The sequence below is a fragment of the Numenius arquata genome, unplaced genomic scaffold (genome assembly GCF_964106895.1).
Source record: "Numenius arquata unplaced genomic scaffold, bNumArq3.hap1.1 HAP1_SCAFFOLD_558, whole genome shotgun sequence".
Classification (NCBI taxonomy): domain Eukaryota; kingdom Metazoa; phylum Chordata; class Aves; order Charadriiformes; family Scolopacidae; genus Numenius; species Numenius arquata.
Genome location: NW_027414880.1, coordinates 54,427 through 71,048, shown reverse-complemented (window position 1 = coordinate 71,048; position 16,622 = coordinate 54,427). Strand labels below are relative to the sequence as shown.

Here is a 16,622-nt window from a genome sequence, read left to right as displayed (position 1 = left end):
GTGAGGGACACGGGGACACTGGGGGGACATTGAGGGATATGGGGACATGGGGACGTTCCTACTGGAAGCACTGGTGAGGGACACGAGGACGCTGGGGGGACATTGAGGGATATGGGGACATGGGGACATGGCTACTGGAAGCACCGGTGAGGGACACGGGGACACTGGGGGGACAAGGAGGGACATGGGGACATGGGGACATGCCTACTGGAAGCACTGGTGAAGGACATGGGGACACTGGGGGGACATGGAGGGATATGGGGACATGGGGACATTCCTACTGGAAGCACTGGTGAGGGACACGGGGACACTGGGGGACATTGAGGGATATGGGGACATGGGGACGTGCCTACTGGAAGCACCGGTGAGGGACACGGGGACACTGGGGGGACATGGGGACGTGCCTACTGGAAGCACCAGTGAGGGACACGGGGACACTGGGGGGACATGGAGGGATATGGGGACATGGGGACGTTCCTATTGGAAGCACTGGTGAGGGACACGGGGACACTGGGGGGACATGGAGGGATATGGGGACATGGGGACATGGCTACTGGAAGCACCGGTGAGGGACACGGGGACACTGGGGGGACATGGGGACATGGAGGGACATGGGGACGTGCCTACTGGAAGCACTGGTGAAGGACATGGGGACACTGGGGGGACATGGAGGGATATGGGGACATGGGGACATGGCTACTGGAAGCACTGGTGAAGGACACGGGGACACTGGGGGGACATGGGGACATGGAGGGACATGGGGACATGGCTACTGGAAGCACCGGTGAGGGACACGGGGACACTGGGGGGACATTGAGGGATATGGGGACATGGGGACGTTCCTACTGGAAGCACCGGTGAGGGACACGGGGACACTGGGGGGACATGGGGACATGGGGACGTGCCTACTGGAAGCACCAGTGAGGGACACGGGGACACTGGGGGGACATGGGGACATGGCTACTGGAAGCACCAGTGAGGGACACGGGGACACTGGGGGGACATGGGGACATGGCTACTGGAAGCACTGGTGAAGGACACGGGGACGCTGGGGGGACATGGGGACATGGAGGGACACGGGGACGTGCCTACTGGAAGCACTGGTGAAGGACACGGGGACACTGGGGGGACATGGGGACATGGAGGGACATGGGGACACACCTACTGGAAGCACCGGTGAGGGACATGGGGACACTGGGGGGACACGGAGGGATATGGGGACATGGGGACACGCCTACTGGAAGCACCGGTGAAGGACATGGGGACATGGAGGGACATGGGGACGTGCCTACTGGAAGTACTGGTGAGGGATGTGGGGACACTGGGGGACATGGGGACATGGAGGGATAGGGGGAGATGGGGACATGTCCCTCACCGGTGCTTCCAGTAGGCATGTGGACAATGGGACGTGGGGGGACATGGGGACACTGGGGGGACATGGGGACATGCCTACTGGAAGCACCGGTGAGGGACGTGGGGGGACAATGGGGACGCGGGGGGACAATGGGGACGCAGGGGGACATGCCTACTGGCCACGTGCCCCCGTGTCCCCATGAGTCCCCCAGTGTCCTCATGCTGCCACGTGTCCCTGTGTTGTCCCCGTGTCCTCGTGTCTTGCATGTGTCCCTGTCCCCCCTGTGTCCCCCCCCGTGTCCCCTCTTTGTCCCTTTCCTCCCCGGTGTCCGTGTGTCCCCATGTCCCCCCCATGTCCCCATCCCTCCCGCTGTCCCTCTATCCCTCCGTCTCCCCCCGTGTCCCCATGTCCCCCCATATCCCTGTATCCCCCTCCTTTCCTGTGTCCCCCCACACTGTCCCCGTGTCCCCCGGGTGTCCCCGTGTCCCCCCCCCTGTCCCGCTGTCCCCGTGTCCCCAGGGAGGTGTTCATGGGGGAGGACCCGGCCCAGCCCCGGCGCTACAAGAAGAAGAAGAAGGAGACGCCGGGGGAGGGACCCCCCGACTCCCCCACCAACGACGTGAGTGCCCCCACCCCAGGGTCCCCCCCACCCCTGGGTCCCCCCCCCAGGGACCCCTCCCGTTGGACCCTTGGGGACACCGGACACCTGGGGTCCCCTCCAGCCATCTGGGATCCCCCCCCGCCCCTGGGTCCCCCCCCAGGGACCCCTCCCATTGGAACCTCGGATTCCCTCCCACCCACCCCCCAGGTGGGTCCCCCCCAAATTGTGGGTCCCCCCCAGGGACCCCTCCCATTGGACCCTTGGGGACACCGGACGCCTGGGTCCCCCCTGGACACCTGGGGTCCCCCCCCACCTCTGGTTCCCCCCCGAATCTTGGGTCCCCCCCAGGGACCCCTTGGGGACCTCCGAACACCTGGGGTCCCCCCCAGACATCTGGGATCCCCCCCACCCCTGAGTCCCCCCCAGGGACCCCTCCCATTGGACCCTTGGGGACACCGGACACCTGGGGTCCCCCCCATCTCTGGGTCCCCCCCCGAATCCTGGGTCCCCCCCAGGGACCCCTCCCATTGGACCCTTGGGTCCCTTGGGACCTCTGTCATTAATGTCCCCCTGGGGACATTAATGTCATTATGTCATTAATGACCCCCTGGGGGCCCATGGGGGGGTCAGTTGCCAGACACCGGGGTCCCCTGGGACCTCTATGTCATTAATGACCCCCTGGGGGCCCATGGGGGGGCTCGGCCCCCCATAGCCTGGGTCCCCTGGGACCCCTGTGTCATTAATGACCCCCTGGGGGCCCATGGGGGGGCTCGGCCCCCCATAGCCTGGGCCCCCTGGGACCCCCATGTCATTAATGACCCCCTGGGGGCCCATGAGGGGGTCAGTTGCCAGACACCTGGGTCCCCTGGGACCTCTATGTCATTAATGACCCCCTTGGGGTCCATGGGGGGGCTTGGCCCCCCATAGCTGGGGTCCCCTGGGACCCCTATGTCATTAATGACCCCCTGGGGGCCCATGGGGGGGTCAGTTGCCAGACACCTGGGTCCCTTGGGACCCCTGTGTCATTAATGACCCCCTGGGGGCCCATGGGGGGGCTCGGCCCCCCATAGCCTGGGTCCCCTGGGACCCCTGTGTCATTAATTAATCCCTTGGGGCCCATGGGGGGGCTCGGCCCCCCATAGCCTGGGTCCCCTGGGACCCCTGTGTCATTAATGACCCCCTGGGGGCCCATGGGGGGGCTCGGCCCCCCATAGCCTGGGTCCCTTGGGACCCCTGTGTCATTAATGAACCCCTTGGGGTCCACGGGGGGGTTTGGTCACCTGGATGCCTGGGTCCTTTCCAGACACCTGGGTCCCCTGACACCTCCATGTCATTAATGACCCCCTGGGGGTCCATGGAGACAGGGGGGGGGGGGGGGCTGTTTGGCCACCCAGCCACCTGGGTCCCCCCCACCCAGTGACCCCCCCCACCCCCCCTTCCTGTTTTCCTTCCCCGGCAGCCGACGGTGAAGTACGAGACGCAGCCGCGGTTCATCACGGCGACGGGGGGCACCCTGCACCTCTACCAGCTGGAGGGGCTCAACTGGCTGCGCTTCTCCTGGGCCCAGAGCACCGACACCATCCTGGCCGACGAGATGGGGCTGGGCAAGACCATCCAGACCATCGTCTTCCTCTACTCCCTCTACAAGGAGGTGAGGGCGCTCTCCGCCGGCCCTTGGTGTCACCCTCGGCCACTGGCGTCACCCTCCTGGCCCTGGTGTCTCTGCCTTGGTCGCTGGTGTCAGCCTCTTGGCCGTGATGTATCTCCTTTGGCCCCTGGTGTCACCCGCTTGGCCATGGTGTCACCCGCTTGGCCTTGGTGTCACCCACCTGGCCCCCAGTGTCCCTCCCTTGGCCACTGGCGTCACCCACCTTGTTTCCTGATGTCACCTGCCTGGTCCTGTGGTCTGCCCTTTGACCCTCTGTTTCACCCTCCTGGCCACTGGTGTCTCTCCTTTGGCCACTGGTGTCACCTGCTTGGCCACTGGTGTCACCCACCTGGCCCTGGTGTCTCCCATTTGGCCACTGGTGTCACCTTCCTGGCCCTGGTGTCTCTTCCTTGGCCACTGGTGTCACCCACGTGGCCCCCAAGTCTCTCCTTTGGCCACTGGTGTCACCTGCTTGGCCACTGGTGCCACCCTCCTGGCCGTGGTGTGACCCACCTGGCCCTGGTGTCACCCACCTGGCCCTGGTGTCTCTCCTTTGGCCACTGGTGTCACCCACCTGGCCCTGGTGTCTCCCATTTGGCCACTGGTGTCACCTTCCTGGCCGTGGTGTCTCTCCTTTGGCCACTGGTGTCAGCTGCTTGGCCACTGGTGTCACCCTCCTGGCCCCCAGTGTTTCCCACTTGGCCACTGGTGTGACCCACCTGGCCCTGGTGTCTCTCCTTTGGCCACTGGTGTCACCTGCTTGGCCACTGGTGTCACCCTCCTGGCCGTGGTGTCTCCCATTTGGCCACTGGTGTCACCCACCTGGCCCTGGTGTCACCCACCTGGCCCTGGTGTCTCTCCTTTGGCCACTGGTGTCACCCGCTTGGCCACTGGTGGCACCCACCTGGCCCTCAGTGTCACCCGTGCCTGGTCCCCAGTGTCACGTACCTGCCTCATGGTGTCACCCACCTTGCCCCGGTGTCACCTGCCTGGCACGCACTGTCCCCATGTCCCCCACGGCCCCGTCCCACGCTGTCCCCTTGGCCCCAAGGCCCCTGTCCCATGCCGCCCCCCGCCTCCCCCTGTGTCACACTGTCCCCACGTCCCCCAAGGGCCCCGTCCCCGTGTCCCCGTGTGACGCGCTGTCCCCCAGGGCCACACCAAGGGCCCGTTCCTCGTCAGCGCCCCGCTCTCCACCATCATCAACTGGGAGCGGGAGTTCCAGATGTGGGCCCCCGCCTTCTACGTCGTCACCTACACCGGGGACAAGGACAGCCGGGCCATCATCCGGGAGAACGAGTTCTCCTTCGATGACAACGCCATGAAGGGGGGCAAGAAGGCCTTCAAGATGAAGGTGAGCGGGACACTGGGGTCCCCTCGGCGCTGGGGGGGTGGCACCCGGACGCCTGGGTCCCCTTGGGGTGGCACCTGGATGTCTGGGTCCCCTTGGGGTGGCATCTGGACACCTGGGTCCCTTTTGGGGGTGAAGGGTGGCACCTGGACGTCTGGGTCCCCTTGGGGTGGCACCTGGATGTCTGGGTCCCCTTGGGGTGGCATCTGGACACCAGGGTCCCTTTGGGAGTGAAGGGTGGCACCCAGACACCTGGGTCCCCTTGGGGTGGCATCTGGACACCTGGGTCCCTTTTGGGTGTGAAGGGTGGCACCCGGACGCCTGGGTCCCCTTGGGGTGGCACCCGGACACCTGGGTCCCTTTTGGGGGTGAAGGGTGGCACCTGGACGTCTGGGTCCCCTTGGGGTGGCACCTGAATGTCTGGGTCATTTTCGGGGTGAGGGGGTGGCACCTGGATGTCTGGGTCCCCTTGGGGTGGCACCCGGATGCCAGGGTCCCTTTGGGGGTGAAGGGTGGCACCCGGACACCTGGGTCCCCTTGGGGTGGCACCCAGATGCCTGGGTGCCCTTAGGGGTGGGGGGTGGCACCTGGATGCCTGGGTCATTTTGGGGGTGAGGGGGTGGCACCCAGACATCTGAGTCCCCTTGGGGTGGCACCCGGACACCTGGGTCCCTTTTGGGGGTGAAGGGTGGCACCTGGATGTCTGGGTCCCCTTGGGGTGGCATCTGGACACCTGGGTCCCTTTTGGGGGTGAGGGGGTGGCACCTGGATGTCTGGGTCCCCTTGGGGTGGCATCCGGACACCTGGGTCCCTTTTGGGGGTGAAGGGTGGCACCTGGACACCTGGGTCCCCTTGGGGTGGCACCCAGATGACAGGGTCCATTTTGGGGTGAAGGGTGGCACCTGGATGCCTGGGTCATTTTCGGGGTGAGGGGATGGCACCTGGACGTCTGGGTCCCCTTGGGGTGGCATCCGGACACCTGGGTCCCTTTTGGGGGTGAAGGGTGGCACCTGGACACCTGGGTCCCCTTGGGGTGGCACCCAGATGCCAGGGTCCATTTTGGGGTGAAGGGTGGCACCTGGATGCCTGGGTCATTTTCGGGGTGAGGGGGTGGCACCTGGACGCCTGGGTCCCCTTGGGGTGGCACCCGGACGCCAGGGTCCCCAGGGGGTTTGGGGTGCTGGGGGTGCCCTGGACGCTGGGGTCCCAGGGGAAGTTGGGGTGCCAGGGGGTGACCCCAGTGCCCGAGTCCCTGGGGAGTGGTTGGGGTGACCTGGACTTTGGGGTCCCCAGAGGGGTGAGGGTGCTGGGACGGTCAGATATGCCGGGGGGGGGGGGGCCGGGGTGTCCTGGGGTCCCCGGGGGGGGGATGGTGTCTGGGTGCCAGGGGGTCACGGTGCCCTGGGGTCCCCGGGGGGGCAGGGGGGGTCAGGGTGCCAGGAGGTCCGGGTGGCCAGGGTGGCCACATGCCGGGGGGTCAGGGTTCCGTGGCCACCAGGCTCCTGGGGGGAGGTCGGGGTGGGGGGTGGAGGTGGTGGTGGGGGGTGGCACAGGGGGTCAGGGTGCCCTTGGGACCCCCCCGGGTGCCCCCCCTCTGAGGTGCTTGGGGGGGATCAAGGGTGTCCAGGGTGGCCACGTGCCAGGGGTCAGGGTTCCATGGCCACCGGGCTCCCGGGGTGAGCTCGGGGTGGTGGGTGGAGGTGGTGGTGGTGGGGTGGCACCAGGGGGTCGGGGTGCCCTTGGGACCCCCCCAGGTGCCCCCCCTCGAGGTGCTTGGGGGGGGATCAGGGTGGCCACATGCCGGGGGGTCGGGGTTCCATGGCCACCAGGCTCCCGGGAGGAGGTCAGGGTGGTGGCTGGAGGTGGTGGGGGGTGGCACCAGGGGGTCGGGGTGCCCTTGGGACCCCCCCGGGTGCCCCCCACCTCGAGGTGCTTGGGGGGGGATCAGGGTGGCCACGTGCCAGGGGGTCAGGGTTCTGTGGCCACCAGGCTCCCGGGAGGAGGTTGGGGTGGTGGGTGGAGGTGGTGGTGGGGGGTGGCACCAGGGGGTCGGGGTGCCCTTGGGACCCCCCCAGGTGCCCCCCCCTCAAGGTGTTTGGGGGGGATCAGGGTGTCCAGGGTGGCCACGTGCCAGGGGTCAGGGTTCCGTGGCCACCGGGCTCCGGGGGTGAGCTCGGGGTGGTGGGTGGAGGTGGTGGGTGGTGGCACAGGGGGTCGGGGTGCCATGGGGACCACCCCCCCCCCCCCCCCCCCCCCGGGGTATGTGTGTGTGTGTGTCCCCCCCCCCGCCCCATGGGTGCTGACGTCCTTGGCAGCGGGAGGCGCAGGTGAAGTTCCACGTGCTGCTGACGTCCTACGAGCTGATCACCATCGACCAGGCGGCGCTGGGCTCCATCCGCTGGGCCTGTCTGGTGGTGGACGAGGCCCATCGCCTCAAGAACAACCAGTCCAAGGTACCCGCGCCCCCGGGGGGGGGACACCCTTGGGGACGGAGGGGGTGGGTCCCCTGGAGTTGGGGGGAGAGGGTGGGGGGGGGGCACCTGGGTGCCTGGGGTCACTGGGTGGGGGGGACACCCAGGCGCCTGGGGCCACTGGGGAGAGAGGCGTTTGGATGCCTGGGGCTACTGGGAAGGGCACCCCGATGCCTGGGGCTACTGGGTGAGGGCATTTGGGTGCCTGGGGCTACTGGGAAGGGCACCCCGATGCCTGGGGCTACTGGGAAGGGCACCCAGGCACGTGGGGCCACTGGGGAGAGAGGCGTTTGGATGCCTGGGGCTACTGGGAAGGGCACCCAGGTATGGGGGGGTTACTGGGTGGGGGGCACTTGGGTGCCTGGGGCTACTGGGAAGGGCACCCCGATGCCTGGGGTCACTGGGTGAGGGTACTTGGGTGCCTGGGGCTACTGGGAAGGGCACCCCGATGCCTGGGGCCACTGGGAAGGGCACCCTGATGCCTGGGGCTACTGGGGAGAGAGGCGTTTGGATGCCTGGGGCTACTGGGAAGGGCACCCAGGTATGGGGGGGTTACTGGGTGGGGGGCACTTGGGTGCCTGGGGCTACTGGGAAGGGCACCCCGATGCCTGGGGTCACTGGGTGAGGGTACTTGGGTGCCTGGGGCTACTGGGAAGGGCACCCCGATGCCTGGGGCCACTGGGTGAGGGCACTTGGGTGCCTGGGGCTACTGGGAAGGGCACCCCCATGCCTGGGGCCACTGGGTGAGGGTACTTGGGGGCCTGGGGCTACTGGGAAGGGCACCCCGATGCCTGGGGCTACTGGGTGGGGGCACCTGGGTGCCTGGGGCCACTGGGTGAGGGCACTTGAGTGCCTGGGGCTACTGGGAAGGGCACCTGGTTGCCTGGGGTCACTGGGTGAGGGTACTTGGGTGCCTGGGGCTACTGGGAAGGGCACCCAGGCACGTGGGGCCACTGGGTGGGGGCACCTGGATGCCTGGGGCTACTGGACAGGGCACCCACGGCACCTGGGGTCACTGGGTGGGGGGCACCTGGTTGCCTGGGGCCACTGGGTGGGGGCACTTGGGTGCCTGGGGCTACTGGGTGAGGGCACCTGGGTGCCTGGGGCTACTGGGAAGGGCACCCAGGCACGTGGGGCCACTGGGTGGGGGCACCTGGGTGCCTGGGGCTACTGGGAAGGGCACCCCGATGCCTGGGTCCCCAGGGTGCTGTTGGGGGAGGGTGTTCCCCAGACACCAGGGTCTGTGGGTGCCCTGGGTGGGATCGGGGGGGTCTCTCCCGGACACCGGGATCCGTGGGTGGGATCGGGGGTTCTCTCCCGGACGCGGGGGTCCGTGGGTGGGATCGGGGGGGGTCTCTCCCGGACACCAGGATCCGTGGGTGGGATCGGGGGGGTCTCTCCTGGACGCGGGGGTCTGTGGGTGGGATCGGGGGGGTCTTTTCCGGACGCGGGGGTCCGTGGGTGGGATCGGGGGGGGTCTCTCCTGGACACCAGGATCCGTGGGTGGGATCGGGGGGGTCTCTCCCGGACGCGGGGGTCTGTGGGTGGGATCGGGGGGGTCTTTTCCGGATGTGGGGGTCTGTGGGTGGGATCGGGGGGGTCTCTCCCGGACACTGGGGTCCGTGGGTGGGATCGGGGGGGTCTCTCCCGGACGCGGGGGTCCGTGGGTGGGATCGGGGGGGTCTTTTCCGGATGCGGGGGTCCGTGGGTGGGATCGGGGGGGTCTCTCCCGGACGCGGGGGTCCGTGGGTGGGATCGGGGGGGTCTTTTCCGGATGCGGGGGTCTGTGGGTGGGATCGGGGGGGTCTTTTCCGGACGCGGGGGTCCGTGGGTGGGATCGGGGGGGTCTTTTCCGGATGCGGGGGTCCGTGGGTGGGATCGGGGGGGGTCTCTCCTGGACACCAGGATCCGTGGGTGGGATCGGGGGGGGTCTCTCCCAGACACCGGGTGCCCTGGGATGGGTCGGGGGGTTTAGTGGGGGGGGGGGGGGGGGTGTCTCTCCCGGACTCTGGGGGTCCGTGGGTGACGCCCCCCCAGTTTTTCCGGGTGCTGAACGGGTACAAGATCGAGCACAAGCTGCTGCTGACGGGGACCCCGCTGCAGAACAACCTGGAGGAGCTTTTCCACCTCCTCAACTTCCTCACCCCCGAGCGCTTCAAGTATGTGTCCGTGTGTGTCCCCCCCCCGTGTCCCCTCCTGTCCCCCAGGGTCCCCTCCTGTCCCCTCCCCTCCCTCAGCGACCCCCTGTCACCCCCCTTTTTTCCCCCCTGCGTCCACCCACATCCCTCCCTCATTGGTGTGTCCCTGCTGCTCCTGTGTCCTCCTCCCTGTCCCCCCGTGTCCCCTCCTGTCCTTCAGTGTCCCCTCCTGTCCCTCAGGGTCCCCTTATGTCCCCTCCCGTCCCTTCCCCTCCCTCAGCGACCCCCTGTCACCCCCCCCCTTTGTCCCACCCACCCCCTGCATCCACCCACATCCCCCCATCGCTGGTGTGTCTCTGCTGTTCCTGCGTCCCCCTCCCTGTCCCCCCATGTCCCCCCATGTCCCCTCCCGTCTCCCCGTGTCTCCCGGTGTCCTCTCCTGTCCCCCAGGGTCCCCTCCATCCATTCTCATCTCCCCCTGCTCCTGTGTCCCCCCCATGTCACGATTGTCCCCATGTCCCCCCATCCCATATGTGTCCCCGTGTCTCCCCACGTCACGTGTGTCCCTGTGTCCCCCCACGTCACGTTGGTCCCCATGTCCCTCCATGTCACAGTTGTCCCCGTGTCCCCCCCACATCACGATTGTCCCCACGTCCCCCATCCCCTCTGTGTCCCCACGTCCCCCCCACGTCACGACTGTCCCCACGACCCCCATCCCCTCTGTGTCCCCACGTCCCCCATGTCACAGTTGTCCCCACGTCCCCCCCATGTCACAGTTGTCCCCACGTCCCCCCACGTCACGACTGTCCCCACGTCCCCCATGTCACAGTTGTCCCCACGTCCCCCCCATGTCACGACTGTCCCCACGTCCCCCATGTCACAGTTGTCCCCACGTCCCCCCCATGTCACGACTGTCCCCACGTCCCCCATGTCACAGTTGTCCCCACGTCCCCCCCACGTCACGATTGTCCCCACGTCCCCCATCCCCTCTGTGTCCCCACGTCCCCCCCATGTCACAGTTGTCCCCACGTCCCCCCCATGTCACGACTGTCCCCACGTCCCCCATGTCACAGTTGTCCCCACGTCCCCCCCACGTCACGACTGTCCCCACGTCCCCCATGTCACAGTTGTCCCCACGTCCCCCCCACGTCACGATTGTCCCCACGTCCCCCATCCCCTCTGTGTCCCCACGTCCCCCCCATGTCACAGTTGTCCCCACGTCCCCTCCACGTCACGATTGTCCCCATGTCCCCACACACCTTCACCCCACCACGTCACGGATGTCCCTTCACCCCACCACGTCACGGCTGTCCCTGCATCTCCCCACATCACAGCCATCTATGTCCCTGTCCCCGTTGTCCCTTTGCCACCCCTCTCCCCATGTCACATTGTCCCCGTGCTCCCCCCCCCCCCCCAAACAGCAACCTGGAGGGGTTCCTGGAGGAGTTCGCCGACATCTCCAAGGAGGACCAGATCAAGAAGCTCCACGACCTCCTGGGTCCCCACATGCTGCGGCGCCTCAAGGCCGACGTCTTCAAGAACATGCCGGCCAAGACCGAGCTCATCGTCCGCGTGGAGCTCAGCCCCATGCAGAAGTAAGGGTTCCCCCCACCCCCCGACACCTTGGGACCCCCGGGAGGGGGGGGGATGGGGTGCCCCCGGACTCCTGGGTCCTTGGGAGAAGGGTGCACCCCGAGACTGGTGTCCATGGGGGTCGGTGTTGGAGCTCCTTGCGTGGAGCTCAGCCCCATGGAGATGTAGGCTGGGGTCTCCTGGGTTTTGGGGTCCCCCGGAAGCCTGGGGGACACTTGGAGGGTGGGAGGGGGGGGTCCCTGGATGCCTGGGTACCCCAGGAGGGGGGATGGGGTGCCCCCGGACTCCTGGGTCCTTGGGAGAAGGGTGCACCCCGAGACTGGTGTCCATGGGGGTCGGTGTTGGAGCTCCTTGCGTGGAGCTCAGCCCCATGGAGATGTAGGCTGGGGTCTCCTGGGTTTTGGGGTCCCCCGGAAGCCTGGGGGACACTTGGAGGGTGGGAGGGGGGGGTCCCTGGATGCCTGGGTACCCCAGGAGGGGGGATGGGGTGCCCCCAGATGCCTTGGATCCTTGGGAGAAGGGTGCACCCCGAGACTGGTGTCCATGGGGGTCGGTGTTGGAGCTCCTTGCCTGGAGCTCAGCCTCATGCAGATGTAGGCTGGGGTCTCCTGGGTTTTGGGGTCCCCCGGAAAAGGGGGGTGAGGACACCCCCAGGACACCTGGGTCCCCAGGGATGGGGTGCCCCCGGACACCTGGGTCCTTGGGAGAAGGGTGCACCCCGAGACTGGTGTCCATGGGGGTCGGTGTTGGAGCTCCTTGCGTGGAGCTCAGCCTCATGCAGATGTAGGCTGGGGTCCCCTGGGTTTTGAGGTCCCCTGGGTTTTGGGGTCCCCCGGATGCCTGGGTCCCCTGGGAAAGGGGGTGAGGACACCCCCAGGACGCCTGGGTCCCCAGGGATGGGGTGCCCCCGGACACCTGGGTCCTTGGGAGAAGGGTGCACCCCGAGACTGGTGTCCATGGGGGTCGGTGTTGGAGCTCCTTGCGTGGAGCTCAGCCCCATGGAGATGTAGGCTGGGGTCCCCTGAGTTTTGGGGTCCCCCGGATGCCTGGGTCCCCTGGGAAAGGGGGTGAGGACACCCCCAGGACGCTTAGGTCCCCGTGGGTGGGGTGCACCCGGACACCTGGGTCCTTGGGAGAAGGGTGCACCCCAAGACTTGTGTCTATGGGGGTCAGTGTTGGTGTAGCTCAGCTCCATGGTGACGTCCATTGGGGGTCTCCCGGGTTTTGGGATCCTCCAGACACCTGGGTGCCCTGGGAGGGTGGGAGGGGGTTCCCTGGACACCTGGGTGCCCCGAGAGGGGGTCTGGGTGCTCTTGGACCCCTGGGTGCCACCGAGCTCCCCGTAGGAAGTACTACAAGTACATCCTGACGCGCAACTTCGAGGCCTTGAACTCGCGGGGCGGCGGGAACCAGGTGTCGCTGCTCAACATCATGATGGACCTCAAGAAGTGCTGCAACCACCCCTACCTCTTCCCCGTCGCCGCCATGGTGGGGACACCGGAGGGGGACAGGGGGTGGGGAGGACATGGGGACATGGAGGGGGATGGAGAGATGGGTGGAGGGATGTGGGACATGGGGACATGGAGGGGTTGGAGGGATGGATGGAGAGATGTGGGACATGGAGACATGGAGGGGTTGGAGGGATGGATGGAGGGATGTGGGACATGGGGACATGGAGGGGTTGGAGGGATGTGGGATGTGGGGACATGGAGGGGTTGGAGGGATGGGTGGAGAGATGTGGGACGTGGGGACATGGAGGGGTTGGAGGGATGTGGGACGTGGGGACATGGAGGGACATGGAGAGATGGGTGGAGGGATGTGGGACGTGGGGACATGGAGGGGTTGGAGGGATGTGGGACGTGGGGACATGGAGGGGGATGGAGAAATGGGTGGAGGGACGTGGGACATGGGGACATGGAGGGGTTGGAGGGATGGATGGAGGGATGTGGGACATGGGGACATGGAGGGGGATGGAGAGATGGGTGGAGGGATGTGGGACATAGGGACATGGAGGGGTTGGAGGGATGGATGGAGAGATGTGGGACATGGAGACATGGAGGGGTTGGAGGGATGTGGGACATGGAGACATGGAGGGGTTGGAGGGATGTGGGATGTGGGGACATGGAGGGGTTGGAGGGATGTGGGACGTGGGGACATGGAGGGACATGGAGAGATGAGTGGAGGGATGTGGGACATGGAGACATGGAGGGGTTGGAGGGATGTGGGATGTGGGGACATGGAGGGGTTGGAGGGATGGGTGGAGGGATGTGGGACATGGAGACATGGAGGGGTTGGAGGGATGGGTGGAGAGATGTGGGACGTGGGGACATGGAGGGGTTGGAGGGATGGATGGAGGGATGTGGGACATGGAGACATGGAGGGGTTGGAGGGATGTGGGACGTGGGGACATGGAGGGGATGGAGAGATGGGTGGAGGGATGTGGGACGTGGGGACATGGAGGGGTTGGAGAGATGTGGGATGTGGGGACATGGAGGGGTTGGAGGGATGGGTGGAGGGATGTGGGATGTGGGGACATGGAGGGGTTGGAGGGATGTGGGACGTGGGGACATGGAGGGACATGGAGAGATGGGTGGAGGGATGTGGGACATGGAGACATGGAGGGGTTGGAGGGATGGATGGAGGGATGTGGGACATGGGGACATGGAGGGGTTGGAGATGTGGGATGTGGGGACATGGAGGGGGATGGAGAGATGGGTGGAGGGATGTGGGACATGGAGACATGGAGGGGGATGGAGGGATGTGGGATGTGGGGACATGGAGGGGTTGGAGGGATGGGTGGAGAGATGTGGGACGTGGGGACATGGAGGGGGATGGAGAGATGGGTGGAGGGATGTGGGACATGGGGACATGGAGGGGGATGGAGAAATGGGTGGAGGGACGTGGGATGTGGGGACGTGGAGGGGTTGGAGGGATGGGTGGAGAGATGTGGGATGTGGGGACATGGAGGGGTTGGAGGGATGGGTGGAGAGATGTGGGACATGGGGACATGGAGGGGGATGGAGAAATGGGTGGAGGGACGTGGGACGTGGGGACATGGAGGGGTTGGAGGGATGTGGGATGTGGGGACATGGAGGGGTTGGAGGGATGGGTGGAAGGATGTGCCATGTGGGGACGTGGAGGGACATGGAGGGGATAGATGGACCTGGGCTTGGTGGGACATGGGGACCTGGTGGGACATGGAGGGGATAGATGGACCTGGGCTTGGTGGGACATGGGGACCTGGTGGGACATGGGGACAGGGAGAGGTTGGAGGGATGGGTGGAAGGATGTGGCATATGGGGATGTGGAGGGACATGGAGGGGATAGATGGACCTGGGCTTGAAGGGACCTGGTGGGACATGGGGACCTGGTGGGACATGGGGACAGGGAGAGGTTGGAGGGATGGAGCGGATAGAGGGATGGGTGGAGGGATGTGGGACATGGGGACATTGGTGGGACGTGGTGGGACATGGAGAGGTTAGAGGGACCTGGGGTGGAGGGACATGGTGGAAGATGGGAACACGGTGGGACATGGGGTCATGGAGGGGTTGTAGGAACTTGGAGGGGGCAGAGGGACATGGGACATGGGGACGTGGTGGGAGATGGGGACTTGGAGGCGTTGGAAGAATGCGGAGGGGACAGAGAGGGACCTGGGGTAGAGGGATGTGGGACATGGGGACATTGGTGGGACATGGGAACGTGGAGGTGACATGGGGACGTGGAGAGGTTGGAAGAGTGCGGAGGGGACAGAGAGGGACCTGGGGTAGAGGGATGTGGGACATGGGGACATGGTGGGACATGGGGACATAGAGAGTTTGGAGGAACTTGGAGGGGGCAGAGGGACATGGGGACATTGGTGGGACATGGGGACATTGGTGGGACAAGGGACTTGGAGAGACATGGGGACGTGGAGGGGTTGGAGGAACTTGGAGGGGACAGAGGGACATGGGGTGGAGGGACGTGGACACAAGGTGGAGGGAGACGGTGGGGACAGAGGGACATGGGACACGGGGGGACATGGGGACATGGAGGGGACAGAGGGACGTGGTTGGGACGTGGGGTCACGAGGTGGAGGGACACGGTGGGGACACAGAGGGGACAGAGGGAGGTGGGCTTGGGGGGGGGGGGGAGGGGAAGGGGGGCAGAGGGAGGTGTGGTGGAGCCTGGGGGACGTCGGGGGACAACGGGTGACCCTTGAGGTGACGTCCCCGTCCCCAGGAGTCCCCGAAGTTGCCCAGCGGCGCCTACGAGGGGGGGGCCCTGATCAAGGCCTCGGGGAAGCTCCTGCTGCTCCAGAAGATGCTGAGGAAGCTCAAGGAGCAGAACCACCGGGTGCTCATCTTCTCCCAGGTGGGACACCCCCCCCCCTGGGGACCCCCCCCCCACAGCACCCACCCACCCCCGGGACCTCCCCCCCAGCACCCACAGCCCCCCAGGGACCCCTCCAGGACCCCCCCCCCCAGCACCCACCACCCCCACCGGGGACCCCCACAACCACCTTGGGACCCCCCCAGCTCCACCCAGAGCCACCGGGTGCTCATCTTCTCCCAGGTGGGACCCTCCCCCAGGACCCCCCCACAGCACCCACCCACCCCCAGGGACCCCTCCGGGACCCCCCCCCCCAGCACCCACCACCCCCACCGGGGACCCCCCCAACCCCCTTGGGACCCCCCCCAGCTCCACCCAGAGCCACCGGGTGCTCACCTTCTCCCAGGTGGGACACACCCCCCCCCCGGGGACCCCCCCCCCCCAGCACCCACAGACCCCCAGGGACCCTCCCCAGCCCCCCCTGGGTGCTCCCAGTTTAACCAGTGCCCATCTCAGCCCCACTGGGTGCTCCCAGTCTGACCAGTACCAGGTCCTCCAGCCCCCCCGGGTGCTCCCAGTCTGACCAGTGTCCATCCCAGTTTCCCTGGGTGCTCCCACACTGACCAGTGCTAGGACCCCAGCCCCTCTGGGTGCTCCCAGTCTGACCAGTGCCTGTCCCAGCCCCCCTGGGTGCTCCCAGTATAACCAGTACCAGGTCTCCCAGCCTCCCCCAGGTGCTCCCAGTCTGACCAGTGCCCGTCCCAGCCCCCCTGGGTCCTCCCAGTGTAACCAGTCCTGGGTCCCCCAGCTGCTCCCAGTCTGACCAGTGCCCATCCCGGCCTCCCGGCTCCTCCCAGTCTGACCAGTGCCCATCCCAGCCCCCTGGGTCCTCCCAGTATAACCAGTCCCAGGTCCCCCAGCACCCCCCCCCCGGGTGCTCCCAGTCTAACCAGTGCCCGCAGATGACGAAGATGCTGGACCTGCTGGAGGATTTCCTGGACTACGAGGGCTACAAGTACGAGCGCATCGACGGGGGCATCACGGGGGCCCTGCGCCAGGAGGCCATCGACCGCTTCAACGGTAGGACCCCGGCGTCCGGGGGCATCGGGGGGGGGGACCCAGGCATCGGGGGGGGGGGCCAGGCATCGGGGGGGGACC

General features: G+C 66.8%; 1 protein-coding gene across 1 annotated transcript in view; it reads left to right on the top strand.

Moving 5' to 3' along the window:
* Window positions 1–16,622, top strand: part of LOC141478244 (chromodomain-helicase-DNA-binding protein 3-like) — a gene marked incomplete at its 5' end in the record, with an annotated part of 83,895 nt that overhangs the window by 25,881 nt on the left and 41,392 nt on the right. The window contains 9 exon segments of the mRNA XM_074167356.1: window positions 1,874–1,973; window positions 3,415–3,606; window positions 4,757–4,957; window positions 7,270–7,407; window positions 9,463–9,584; window positions 10,985–11,158; window positions 12,503–12,644; window positions 15,375–15,506; window positions 16,427–16,544. Of these exon segments, the coding sequence (XP_074023457.1) occupies window positions 1,874–1,973; window positions 3,415–3,606; window positions 4,757–4,957; window positions 7,270–7,407; window positions 9,463–9,584; window positions 10,985–11,158; window positions 12,503–12,644; window positions 15,375–15,506; window positions 16,427–16,544 (1,319 nt within the window).